General features: G+C 35.9%; 2 protein-coding genes across 2 annotated transcripts; both read right to left on the bottom strand.

The window, feature by feature from the left end:
- Positions 1 to 24: 24 nt before the first annotated feature.
- EV154DRAFT_438940 (SNF2 family N-terminal domain-containing protein) lies at positions 25 to 5,387 on the bottom strand. Its single transcript, XM_051596891.1, has 12 exons — positions 5,338 to 5,387; positions 5,221 to 5,262; positions 5,101 to 5,142; positions 4,969 to 5,043; positions 4,742 to 4,890; positions 4,559 to 4,665; positions 4,390 to 4,490; positions 4,151 to 4,330; positions 1,746 to 4,071; positions 1,216 to 1,353; positions 923 to 1,161; positions 25 to 862 (listed from the first exon to the last, which is right to left on the bottom strand). Exons 1-12 carry the CDS (start codon positions 5,350 to 5,352, stop codon positions 101 to 103), a joined length of 4,176 nt encoding a protein of 1,391 aa, XP_051460407.1. The 5' UTR covers positions 5,353 to 5,387; the 3' UTR covers positions 25 to 100.
- A 1,123-nt stretch (positions 5,388 to 6,510) lies between these two features.
- On the bottom strand, positions 6,511 to 8,067 carry EV154DRAFT_460096 (uncharacterized protein). Its single transcript, XM_051597506.1, has 2 exons — positions 7,678 to 8,067; positions 6,511 to 7,623 (listed from the first exon to the last, which is right to left on the bottom strand). Exons 1-2 carry the CDS (start codon positions 7,862 to 7,864, stop codon positions 6,641 to 6,643), a joined length of 1,170 nt encoding a protein of 389 aa, XP_051460406.1. The 5' UTR covers positions 7,865 to 8,067; the 3' UTR covers positions 6,511 to 6,640.
- Between the last annotated feature and the right edge of the window lie 6,022 nt (positions 8,068 to 14,089).

Raw genomic sequence — 14,089 nt, 5'->3', positions numbered from 1 at the left:
GGCGCCACTCGAATGAAGATTTTGGTCATGAAAAACGTCATAAAAAAGGTTAAAGCTTATTTATTATTCTAATGGGGTGGGGGGATTGTACAAAAAGGATTTAATTAGGTGCTGTGGCAATCGTGGGTATGCCAGACTTGACTTCAACAGTACGAGCACGTTTGGTATTGATTTCAACCTTATTGGCATCAGTAGCTTCACTACCTCTCTTCTTTCCACCATCACGACCACCACCGCCACGACCACCACGACCTCCACGACCGCCACGGCCACCACGACCGCCACGACCACCACCACGCTTGGAAGCATGAGCCTCCTTTTGAATCTTATTAAAATGAGCACGTGCATCGGAGCTGACCAAAAAGAACTTGACACCTTCAATTTGTTGATCTGTCAACTTGGCTAAGAACTCTTCAGGTGAAAGCTTGAATAACTCCAAAACACCTGTACCTTCCTCCTTCAAGGGTTCAAGACGTCCAATATCAGAATGCACTCCCTTGACAAGATCCTTAATTTCCTTATAACGGAATTCTTGACCATTGGAATATTCGACTAAATGTCTGTGTGCAAACTTGGTGAATTCATATTCTTGACCCGCGAACTTTTCAATCTTCTTCATTTCAACATAGTCGTGCTTTAACATGTTCATCAAAGGAATTTCAGGACTGTATTCGGTGGCCTCTACAACCACTCTTTCAGCAATAGCAGGTGTTTCGAATTCAACAAAAATACTTCCCTTGAAGGCTCCATCACGGTTGGATGTACCTTCACGACGAAGACGCATAGAAACAACACGGCCGTATTTACTATAAAACTCCTTCATCTCCTTTTCAGATGGATGGTTCTCTACAGGAAATCCTTTCTAGAAGGAAAGGAGGGTTAGTTGGAAGGACCAATAAATAAAAAAGATAGAAAGATTTACAGCATAGATAGATCTCTTGTTTTGAAGTTCCATATGTGTCAAAATATGATTCACGGGCTTTTCTTCAACTTTCTCGACAGTAGCTTCCACGGCCTTACTGATACAGCGTAAGTGAGTCTTTTCGGCATTCATTTCGAAATCTTTGGGGGCTAAAGTAGTAGCCTTTTCAAACAAGGAAAGATCGCCTTCGAGGATCTCTTTGAATCGCTTGATCATGGACATTTTTTTGACAGCAACCCCTAGGTACATGAAATGAGATTTATTAAATCAATGTACATTGATATAAAACTTACAGCCTTCGGCATCTCTTTCGACTAATTCTCTGAAAAAGTTGTCCTTGGCAAGATTCTCAGGATCGAAAATAGCCTTGAGTTGGGCAAGCACAGCGTGAACGTTGGGTGGTTGTTCAACAACAGGAGTAGTTTCAGTCTCTTCCATAACAATATCGTCGTTCTCAATAGCAGCTAACTCCTCTTGGACAGGAGTGGCTTCTTGGGCTTGTTCTTCAACAACAACGGCCTCAACTTGTTCGACTTTATCTTGGACTACTTCAGACATATTTTCTACAACTGGGTTTAACAATGAAAGAAAAAAAAACTTTTTTTCTGACACTTTTTTTTTCACTCTCTCTCATGTTTTAACACTCCGTCTCGTGATGATTGTTTATTAAAGCACTGTGTATTTATATAAGGAGTCTTTTTTTTTTTCTTTTCTTTTAACTTAAATATTGATCTTATTTAGCGGCGTCTTGACTTGGCAGCTGTTGATGTAGTTGCAGCGGGAGCAGCAGCAGTAACTGGTGTACTTGATTTTGATCTTCCACCTCTATTCTTTGCCTGGGGTTGCTTCTTTTCTTCAGATTCATCGAATTCGGCATTTTCCTTTTGAATTAAACTGATTAATGTGTTACAACGTCTAGCGATTTCTTGAGAAGTTCTTGATTTTAAGAACCAATCGAATCTAAAGAGAGGAGATTGCTTGATTTCACGACGGATATGATCGTAGACATTTTCAGAGCCGTAACCATATTTTTCAAGCATAACAACCAAGAAACGATCTTCCTCCTCTGTATAATTTTTACCTTTGGTGGGTTGAGTATAATGAATCTTTAACTGTTGAAGTGGGATACGATGACGTTGAACCTTTTCTGTCAATTGTCCTTGGATATCTGCTTGTTTCTCTAATTCGCTTTCTCCCTTTTCAATCTTGGAAATATGTCTTTCGTAGTCGGAAATCTCCTTGTATCGAGACCAAAAGACCTTGGAATATTTTTTCACTTCGTCTAAAGTCTTACCTTCCAACTCGGAAGTAATCGATTCTAAGTCTTTTCTTCCGTATTTGGCACAGGCACTGATGAAAATCGCGAAATCTTTTTTACCCCAGTTGGAGAATCCCTTGGTAAATAAGCTCTTACGCTCTTCTTCTTCCTTCTCAGTAAGAGGCTCGGCTGCCTCAATCTTCTTTTGTTCCTCTTCTCTTTCAAGTTCCAATTGTTTCAGGTCTTCGTCGGACATGCCTTCCTCAGGGGTTACTGGTGGAATCTTATAGCCTAATGTCTTTCGCAAATAAAGTGTATCTCGATCATTCAATTCTGCGAGACGAGCAGGGAAGAATTGGAAATCTTCAATGTTGTATTTTTTAGGACGAGGTGCCTTTGTGGAGGGAGTACGAGCACTTGTACGCAAAGCTTCTTTATAATAATCATCAACAGCATAATTGGCCTTTCTTTCTCTTTTAGCAGGTCCTAACCAAGAAAGACCAACACTTTCAGCCTTTCTCTTGTGACTCCAATCTTCACCATCCCACTTGTATGCACTTTCAGAAGAAAAGTTCTTCAAATCGTCAATTTGTAAGTTGGAGTACTTGCTATTTAATTCGGCTGTTCTCTCTTCACCGTGACGTAAAATTTCATCAATATTATCATCAGCACCGGTATCTTCATTATTCTCATCCTTGAAGATATTCTCAGCGCCGTGTTGGATCATCGTAAGTAAATCGTCTTTAGAAGCAAGCTTGGATTTGGCTCCAGCAGACATACGACCTTGTTGAATTACCAATTGATCCAGACGAAGCTTTTGGGCAGCACGCTCCAATACTTTTTCTTCAATTGCGTTCTCAGTCACGAAACGGAACACGTAAACCTGTTTAGTTTGTCCGATACGATGAGCACGATCCATGGCTTGTAAATCAACTTGAGGATTCCAATCACTATCATACAAAATAACAATATCGGCCGAGGTTAAATTGATACCAAGACCACCAGCACGAGTGGTTAACAAAAAGATAAACTTCTCACTATCAGGCTTGTTGTATTCATCAATAGCGTCGATACGATCTTCTTGGCTGGTTTGACCATCAATACGGCAGTATTGGTATTCTTTCCACCAACAGTAATCTTCCAAAATGTCAAGAACACGACTCATTTGACTGAACAAAAGTACACGAGAACCTTGTGCTTTACATTTCTTGAGTAGTTTATCGAGAACAATCATCTTACCAGCATTATCGACAAGATGTTGGTCGGTGGTGAAGGGGGGTCCAGGCTCAGCACCATCGAATAAGTAAGGATGGTTGCAACACTTTCGTAATTGCATGACAATATTTAAAAGACGCGTCTTTCCTTCACGCTTATTGACACCAACACCATTGATAGCATCGATATCCTTTTCCAAAATCTTTTGATACCATTGGCGTTGCATGGGTGACATACGTACATAGACGTTCATCTCCTTCTTGGGAAGCAATGATTTCTCGACATCGGACTTAATACGACGCAACAAGAAGGGTCGCAAGACTTTATGTAACTGTTCAACCACCTTTTTCTGATCTCCACCTTGTTTTTCAAACCATTCATCAAATACGTCGGAAGAGCTGAATACATCGGGGAGCAAGAAATTCAAAAGTGCCCAAAGTTCGTGCAAATTGTTTTGTAATGGTGTACCCGTAATCAAAAGTCGGTTTCTGGAAGGTAAAATACGTACTAATTGAGAAAGCATGGAGTTTTCATTCTTGATACGATGCGCTTCATCAATAATCAAATATTGCCATTTGATCTTTTTGAATTGTGTCTTTTCCATCAAACAGATTTCATAGGAAGTGATACAAATTTCAAATTTACCAGGAAGAATACGTTCCTTGATCAAATTAGCCTATTATATAACAGAATTAGATCATCCTCCAATGAAAAAGCAATATCTCGCCCAGATAAGGTATACATAGCATACATACTCTCTTTTCTTTATCGCCGTGAAATACAAACGCATCGAAATCAGGTACCCACTTGTTGAATTCGTTCAACCAATTGTGCAATGTGGATTTAGGAACAACAACCAAGTGAGGGCCTTTAATGTTACGAATATGCTTCAAGTAACCCAAAAATGAAATCGTTTGCAATGTTTTACCCAAACCCTAATTAACACGGAGATCAATATAAAAATAAAATGAAACTAATGGCCAGCTTATCTTACCATTTCGTCAGCTAAAATACCATTGATGCCATTCTCAAATAATGAAATCATCCAGTTTAATCCTTGAACTTGATATTCTCTGAGTGTACCTCCTGTGACGTCTTTAATATATAACAAAGAAAAAAGTTAGTATAATAAATTCCCTATCTAATCGTACAAGAGACTTTACATGCAGGGGATTCAGTAAACACCGTCATCTCCTCTTCTTCTTCTCCTTGTTCAATATTTAAGATTTCCTCATCTTCTTCCTTTTCTGTCTTTCTTCTACGCCTTGATCTAATTTTTGTGTGCGTGTCAAAAATACATATGCATAAACTGTTCACCAGAAAAAAAAAATTGTATGTGAAATTACCCTTCTTCGTCTTCATTTAATCGTTGCAATTCCTTTTCTTTTAAAACGGCTTGCATGGCATCATCCTTGTCATCCTTTAATTTCAAGAAATGCGCAAACAATTCGGTTTGACCCAAAAGATATCTATAACGTTTGACACGAGTTTCGTACTAGTAGGTAATTAAAAAGAGTTGAGATGCTGAAATGATATATAGAAATAAAACAACAATTGGTGATAAGCTTCTTACAAGGGAAGGTTCTTTAAAGGTACGAAGTGGTGTCGACTCCTTTGAAGAAGCCATACGTGATACTGAATCAACATCCTAATAAAACATGAGTATAAACAGACAGACAAAAAAAAACGCGACAAAAATACGTACAGAGTCAACTTGAGAGGTTGTCTCTTCTGAAACAGGTGAAACCTAAGTTGTCAAAATTAACTCATTAATACTTCTTAATCTAAAAGGAGAGGGAGCTCTCCTGTTCTCTCATTAGTTTACTTGTTTTTGTCCTTGATCTTCTTTTGGATCAATAACCATATCCTATGGATAAAGCAAGCGGTTTAATAATGGCCTCCATGTGAGGAAAAAAAAAGGGTGTTGGAAAAGGAAACATACCTGAGGTTCAGACATGTTACAATGAATTAAAATTCTATGGAAAAAGAAAGGTAATTATATATATATAAAAAAAAAACGTACACCGCTTCGTAAAAAAGGAATTTTTTTGTGACAGCAAAAACGCGAGACTGGTCTTTTGTACTTTTCCAGTGGACGTGTTTTTTTCTACACGCACTATCTTCATCTCCTTTCTATCCTGTGCCAGAGATAACACAACGTTGAAAACACACACAAGTGTTCATATTCGCGTATCAAAAAAATAAAAAAAAAATAAAAATTGCAAATAAATTGGACAATCTAAGGAGCTGTCAATAAACGCATCTTTTCTCGCATGAACTTGTGTGTTAAGTACTGACAGTCGTCAAATCAGCTAGCAGAATAACGTGCAATTATTAGGAACGATAATGCAAAGACATATTCATCGAGTTTCGTACTTCATTAAGCAAAGTAAAAACTCCAAGTATTATATAATTCTATCTAGCGCTATCTTTCTATGACAAATAAGATGAGTTTACATAGCGTATATAAAACAAAGACTTTAGACAGCTTAGTTAAGGTGTTATAAAGCGAATCGTTCCGATTTTCTGACTTGAAAAAAGGAAATTGATATACACTTTTTTAAGACATTTCTTCATGGCGATACCACCAATGCATTTCATATCATCATTGGGATCGAATGGGCTTGAGGTGTCATCGGTCCTCCTGTGACACGGCTTAAAACATAACTGGCAACTGGGATATGACAGGTTTATAAAGTCACTATACATTGAGTAGTATTCCAAGTCCATAACGTTGACTTTTTATACGAACGACAAAAGTTTATTACTATACAAAATCACTTAAAACGTGTACCATCATACTATCTTATTGATAATCCCGAAATGTGATACATAAAAAAAACCTACAAACACGACTAATATTATTGTTACGTGTTTGTTTTCAATTTTTTTTTTTTTTTTTTTTTTTTTTGGGTTAAACTCAAAGTTTTTTTTAAACGATAGTAAACAAACGGATAAACAATGGTGTATCTAGACATCATACTAAGCTATGTGACATGGAACTAAAAGCAGTAAACCACGGTAAACTTAATAATCATGATGCAAACTTTGCTGACGGTGCCATAAATAAGATGAAAAATGAAAGGGCATATTCTTATTATGGTATTTTTTTCTTAATTGGCATCAACGGTTTATTAAATTGTGCGATATCAATTTTAAAAATAGGGGTGTGTAAAAAAAAAGATAAATATATATACAACTGTGTTAGACAGGGTTATAAAGAAAAAAGGGGAAGGTATCATTGTCTAGCTAGTAATTTCAACTATTCTCATGCTGCTACTTGCATTATTATTGTAAGCAGGTGGTCGATCATCACCATAAGCAGGCAAGAATTCGCTATCGTCCTCTGCTTTTGGCTCGGGGCGTAAGAAAGCCGGTTTTGAATGCATGATGGAACGATTATCGACAATGTCGGAATAAGGTTCCAATTGACGGGGTGCTTTGGTACCAGCTGGCAATGTTCCAAATATAACTGGCATTTCAAATAATCTCTTTCTGAAGCTCATCAGCCCATGACGAACTTTGGCAGTTACCACAAGCTTATATTCAACTGTCAAATGCGGTGAGTAGGTCAGCGTAGAAGGCAATTCGTCAGGAGAATTTGGTAAATCTAGATTGATTGATACTGTTCCCGCACTTGTTACCCGAGGATGATCATGCTGTGCAATGACGGTAGTTTCGTTTCTTGAAAAGGTTTTGTAATTGATACTGTAATATCTCTTGATTTGCACACGAAGCTGGGATACCGACACATTATCTTGACTACTACTGACAGACTGAAATTGAACTACCACAGAGATAGATTGATTCTTATCATTAATGTTGTAAGCCAAGCGAGGGACTGTCACAACGGCTGATATATTACTGGATACCTTCGTCTCTTCTGTAAACGCATACAGATTTTTTACAGGGATAGTCTCGATAATTGGCTGAAAGCAAACTGTTGCAGGTTTCGATAAAATTGGTAATGATTCTCCTGCTTTGGTCACTGAAACTATTAATTGAAATGCGGTAGCAATAAGATGATGTTGAAAGGTAGGTGGGAAATTAATTACTGGCATTTGACAAACAAAAGGAAAATTATGTTCTCCCACGTCTAAAACAGGCCATGCGTCTACGGGTATGTTTATTCCTGTTGGTAAACCCCACAAGACAGTTCTTACTGCAAAAAGTCTGTCATCAGAGTTTTTGGTCTTCTCCCACCCCATGGCATCATAGTTGACTCTTTCTAATTAATTACATGAATATCTATAATTATGTATAAAGCACAATGACAACATACCTGATGCTTTAAAAACTAGTTTAATGTGATGCACAGGCATAGGTTCGGTTACTTTTATTTGGACAACGCCTTCAAATACTGAACCAGGATGACAAACTACTTGTCCATCGTCGTTTTGGTATTGCGGATAGAATAAAATATTAAAGCTTATGTTTGGGTGTTTATTCCCCATCAGGCTGTGCATCATGCTTTTATTGTTTCGAGGACTACGTTTATCGTATCCTTCTTCTTTAAATATTAACGATAACAAAATGAATAAACTTGACGGTGGTGGTTTGATGTATGATAGTATACGTACAAATTTAAATAATAGAAGAAAGTTTTTTTAAGAATTACTAATAAAAAAACCAAATGGTGAGAAAAAAGAGATAAAAAGGTTTTATAAGAGAGAGAAAAGCGGCGAAGGATCTTATCTATTACCTGTTATATTTATTATTTCAAGCAAACTAAAGTCGCACGGTACCACATAGTCACTTGAACATCCTAAAAAAGGAAAGAAGGTCACCAATTTAGTAATTCGCCGTTGAAGCTTCAAATTTTTGAAGTGGGGAAAACGTTTACGATGGGCCCAGTATTTTTAGACTCAACACGATAAGACTATTACATGCACTATTAAGATCTAATACTATGCATAGATGAACAATTTTCGAAATAAAATCTTAATATAACAGATCAGAAACACAACACAAAAAATGGCGAGAGCCATCTCCCTTTTTGCGTGGTCCCATGTGCAACATCAGTACGAGCTATCAGCTCTATATTTCTCTCCAAATGGAAAGATTAGATAGACATATTAGAAACATATAGTCAACTGATATATTTTAGGGTATGGCTGTAACTATTTATACCCCCCCCCCACTCAATACGCCTGAAAATCCAATGACGCTTCCCTAAAATATACTACGCCGATTACGTTTCTAAACATCAATTTTTTTTTTAGGATTCGGAATCTCCAGCTTTATACTAGACGCGCAGGACCCAAAAAAAAAATATAAAGAAAAAATGTAGCTGTGTAACTGGTCATACCTCTAAGGTATTAAGAAAGTGTCATAGCCAATCAAAAGCCTTGACAATTACGCATTAAGTTCATGAGCTATTCCCACCTCTAATGCTGTTTAGGCAGGAAATACTACAGCAGTCTTTCTCAAAATTCTATTGATATATTTTAATTTGCATGTTTATTTAGAAATAAAAACACCCTTACGTATAAACAAAACTTTACATGAGCCCCATTTTTTATTTCTCACAGTCATTTTAAAAAAAACCTGTTTGAATAACCGTAAGAAGATGATCTTTTTTTTTGTTTCGGCGAAACAAGTTCTTCCGGCATATGGCTATTATAAATCACATCAACGGTAGTGACTTTAATAGGCTGACACAGAATAAAATTATAAGAGCAATCCCATTGGATGAAGTTTAAATAAATAATATGAATAGCACTGATGGGCTGTTTTAGGCAGCTCGTTTTTTTAGCAAGTGACAATATTCGTGATCGTCTTGCAAGCTTAGCATTTAATCGTGATAAAGTATAAACAAAAGATCAAAGTGATGCAATTCTCGGATAAAATTGCGGTCCATTTGAAATGAAAATTATAAAAAAAAACTACATTTAATATCTGACATCAACGAGAAACCAAGAAATGATTTTCAATGTTAAGGGAAATGTTTTGTGAAGTCAGAGATCTTCAAGCAACGCAACGTCGGGTGTTCGTTTTTTAAAACTTGAAAAGTTTATAATCCGACTTGAGGGGAGAATGGGTGATGACAACCTGAGTTGTCTTGATCTTTGGAGATAAAAACGCTTTTGCCACCGTCTTTTTTTTTTTTGGGAACCTTGATTTTTGCAGAAGATAAGAATTCAGACATGGCATTTGGTGCATTGACATTTTAAATTTTACAGTCCGTATTAAATGCAAGACCTTATGACGCTACTAAGACGTTTTTATAAATCAAGAATTTAAGCTTTTTACTAACTTAGAATCTACATCTAGTCCATATTTGACAATAGTTGCTTATACTTTAGGTGTTCAAAACCTTCTAATAACTGTGTTTGCATGATTTTACTATAAAAAGTATCAGGTGAGGCTGAGTCATGACTGCGCAGCCATAACGTGTCCTCATTTTTTATTTTATTATCAAATGCGACGATAAGGATTTTTTGCTGATTTCCTGAACTTTATTTTGCTTTCCATTGTTTAATGAGTATAGAAAGATCGCCATTTGTAACGCTGTTGTACATATAATGTGCTTCATGAACATATAATTGCGACTTTTATTTTCAATATGTGTTTTCTTTCTCACCTTTTCACACTGTTAATTGGGGTTCTTATTTGATGCCTTTACAACCGTAGTCCATAGCAAATTTTTTTCGTATTTATGAAGTTTTCAATTGGTTTTACCTGCGGCTATAAATTATTTCACAAAATATCTGTGATACTGCCAGGAACAAACAAACGATCAAAAATTAATGCATATTTTACCATCGTTCAGGAGGATGCTTGTTTTTCTATAATATAAATTATGTTCAATTATTCGTACACATACATCAAGACAAAAAAAAAAGCAGAATCATATACTTTTTTTTTTTTTTTTTTTTTGAGGGAGAAGAGCACTAAAAAAATTCGACTTTTTTTTATTTACGACTCATAAGCATAAGAGGATAAGACATAAAGGTATAAATGCAAATATAAATATATAAGCATATGTAAAGGATGGATTGATTGTTTATATCTTCACGAGCTCATTAATTTTTTGACGAACGTATTAAACTCTCGCTCGATTTCTCCCGGATTTCTCTTCATTCACTCCCTTACTTTCTTATAATCAACTAGTTTACCCTCCAATATATCGGGGACTTTTAAACGTCATAGCCTGAGGTCGTTTAACTTTCGGTTGTTTTAAATTCAATACTCTTACATTATTCAAAAATAACTATGGTATGTCTCGGTGAGTTTAGCTGTCAAAGAGATAGGTATTTTTTGTCTGCGTTCACGATGAATATTAAGAGTAATAAGTTTAACGATGACTCTGACTCAAGGGCAATTTTTCTTTGTCAATTGCGCAGTGCTTCAACAACGTAGCATGAACGTGGTTTATAAAACATTGATTTAGGCCTTATTCTGCTGTTGACGTACTTGGTGTGAGGATATCAATAATATACTGAAATAGAGACTACGCTGCCAATTGCTATAGCCTATGAACAAGGCCTCATGTTGACCAATTTAGAAGCTATAATAATATTGATGCTAACAACAATGTGGTTTAGGTTGGAAGACTTGTATCATTTTCATAAAGACCGTATGTCGTATTTCAAGATTTTAATTGTGAAGAAACTGCCATCGAAAGACTACTCAGGCCTAGAACAAGCATCTTATTTTTGTTATCTATTCACTGTTTCTGAGTTTTTACCCGGTCATAGTGGAGTTCTGGGATGAACTGGTGGCCTACTTATGACGAATTGTATACGAAAAATTTCTAACACAAGATCGTTGGTTTTTAAAAAGAGTACACCGAACAAATCAAGTTTATAGAGTACTTTGTCAAGAATTGCTGTATCGAAAACAAGTTGAGCGCTATATGAAAAAATAATGGGTTATGTAATCAGTTGATGCCCGCCCTTTTGTCAAACTTTTTTGACCTTTTAAAACTTTTTTTATTCCCTGATGCCAAAATTAACAAAGGATGGACACGATGACCTCTTTTATACACCCTCAAACCTTTCGTACAACATTTCAAAGGAGGACAGAAGTTCAGTTATTGAAAAAATAAAACGTGATATTGAAAACGACAACTTCCCATATAAATTTAGTCATTCCTATAGAAACGCTCGGAAAGTACAGCTCTGTTCTACTTGTAGAATATATAACTGCAAATTCAAAGTAAAATACAACTACTATGTACGCAAACAAGCATGGGTATACTCTTCAGTCAAAACTTCGCATAATCATATACGTTTTTTTGACCCGTTTGTACAAGGAAAAAGTGATATAAATATTCGGACAACGACAGATTTCCAGTTACAGAATATCAAAATGGAGGACCAAGATGAAAAACGAGATTTGTCTTACTATTTGCATAATTGAAAAATGAAAAAATTATCAGTCCCCAAGTAATCATCCTTTTTTTCTGGATGTATTAAGATTAAAGATACTCTTGATGAATGTTATAAGCTTAAAGACACTTTTTTTTCTGATCATTTATTAAAAGAGAAACACATGTTGTGAGCCTCTGTCAAAAATATATGGAGCGCGAGACTGGTTGTCATTCAAAGGCTCAATTTCCAAAAACTTCAATATAAGGATACCACAGTGAAATCCCACTTTTATGTTTACTCTTGAAAACAACCGTGACAATGGACAATTCTTCCTGCATTGGCAATCCGTGTTGGACCATCCTTTTTTTTTTGGATCGTATTAGGGGGTCCCAAACATTAAACTTTTTCAAAATTCCGGGATTTTTTTTATGTGTGGGTGACTACACTTTTCTTGCCTGAGATATCTCGGGCATGGATTTTCTTACCCAAAAAATCTCGGGCACAAAAAATCGTTCCCGCAAAGTTTAGGGAATTTGGCTGGGAAGAAATTCCCGGGAATTTTTCTTTTAATGTTTGGCGCCCCCTATTGTGTTGCGACGTTTTAGCTAGGATGCAACTGATTCCTCTGTTATGGATAGTGTAAAGAGAACGTATTAGATTTTAAAAAATGAGTCATGTCACTTCTTATAATGAAGAGGAATTTTTTGAAGGGATATTAAAGAGATTTGGGTATGATGGGTAGATATGAAGAAACAATGACAGCACACCTGTAAGAAGAGAAAAAAAAATTAAGTGTTTTTTCAGTGGTTTTTTTAAACATTCTTGACGAAATTTAAAAAATGGATGAGGTCCCAAGTACATATTACTGGCAACTATTGAATCCCAGGGCTTAAATTGGACATTTGGACGTTTGACCAAGTCGGACCTACTCCAGTTTTTTAGAATTCGGATTAGACACCCGTAAGTCTTAAAAAGTCTTGACCCAAAATGACCCCCAGCAGTGTCTCTTAAATAAGAGTTTTTTTTTTCACTCTGAAAACTGTTATTGCTTGAAAATCCTGGTTTATTCTGTTAAAACGTCCAGGCACATTTCTATATTTTTAAAGTCCCGCTTTTTTTAGCAGCTGGGGTTGGCCATTACTACTAGGAGAGCTTTTCACAATTGCAAGTGTTGATGTATCCTTTTTTAAAAAATGATATTCTAAAAGAAAATGACCATGTTGATCATGTATACAATTTTTTACAGAACTCATTCTATATCTAATTTGATTTAAGTGTGATTTGCCCCAATAAAAATTAATTTCTAACCTTCGAAACTCAAGCACTGGAAGACGTTAACTGTAAAAGGAGGGACTACAGACTGAACCACTAGGAACTATTGGGTAGATATGTTAATAACGGAAACGACTAGTTGAATACAGCCAATAATAATATATACATTTATAGCACTTGTGGTGAGTACGATAAATTTCAATCACGTTCGCGATTACGATTTAAAGTTGATCACAATCGCGGCCACTATTATTTAAATTGGCAGCACTCGCGGCCCATACTATTTGATCAAAAATTGACCGCTGCCAAATTTTTGCACGACACTTAGATATCGAAGTGAAAGATTTTTTTTAAAGTCAGGAACAGCGGATCCTATCTTGAGCAATCATGCTAGTCCGAAATGACAAGGATATACTTGATAAATGAGTTTCACGAGCTACAGCGGATTGCTAAGAAGTATTAGAAAGCTTTTATATATAAGTTCATTTTAATGGTTATTATTATCAAAAGTGACGCAATTTGCTTTTTTAACAACGTCGATCAAAACCCAGTAGAACAAGAAGAGCTATTCTTCCTTTTTAAGAGGTTGAATTAGCAAGGATATGTATATATGCAAGATTTTTTGTACTGTAATTTGGGTTATTGCCTTCTTTAAGATACGTATTGGTGCTCGATTTATTAAATAAAATAAAAAGACCTGGAGTACATCAGATGATGAGCTACAAGTATATTAAATGTGTGGTTTTTAGACTGATAATAGGATGTCACCATAAAAAAAAAGACGTCGAAAAAGTTTTTAAATTAATATGAAATTAAAAAGATATTTTCATCCCAATTGAAAATAATCATCAAAGTTTCAGCTATTAGCGCGAGTTTGATCAAATCTGGAAAACAAATTGTTTTTACTGAAGCGAGGTGAAGGTGAAAGTTTCCACAGTTAGCTGCCCGCGAATTCATAAGTAAGACAACAACTTTTCTTTATTTTACCACTCAAATATTAAAGATTGTCAATATCATCCGAAAATGTTGATAAGACATCTCAACTATAATGCTGATTTACTTCCTGATTTGGATTTTTTTTTTCAAAACCCGAGAGTGAGGTTTGCT

This window comes from Mucor mucedo, assembly GCF_025094135.1.
Source record: "Mucor mucedo strain NRRL 3635 chromosome Unknown EV154scaffold_20, whole genome shotgun sequence".
NCBI classification, from domain to species: Eukaryota; Fungi; Mucoromycota; class Mucoromycetes; order Mucorales; family Mucoraceae; genus Mucor; species Mucor mucedo.
The sequence above is the reverse complement of the archived record's forward strand: the minus strand, read 5'-3'. Positions and strand labels throughout refer to the sequence as shown.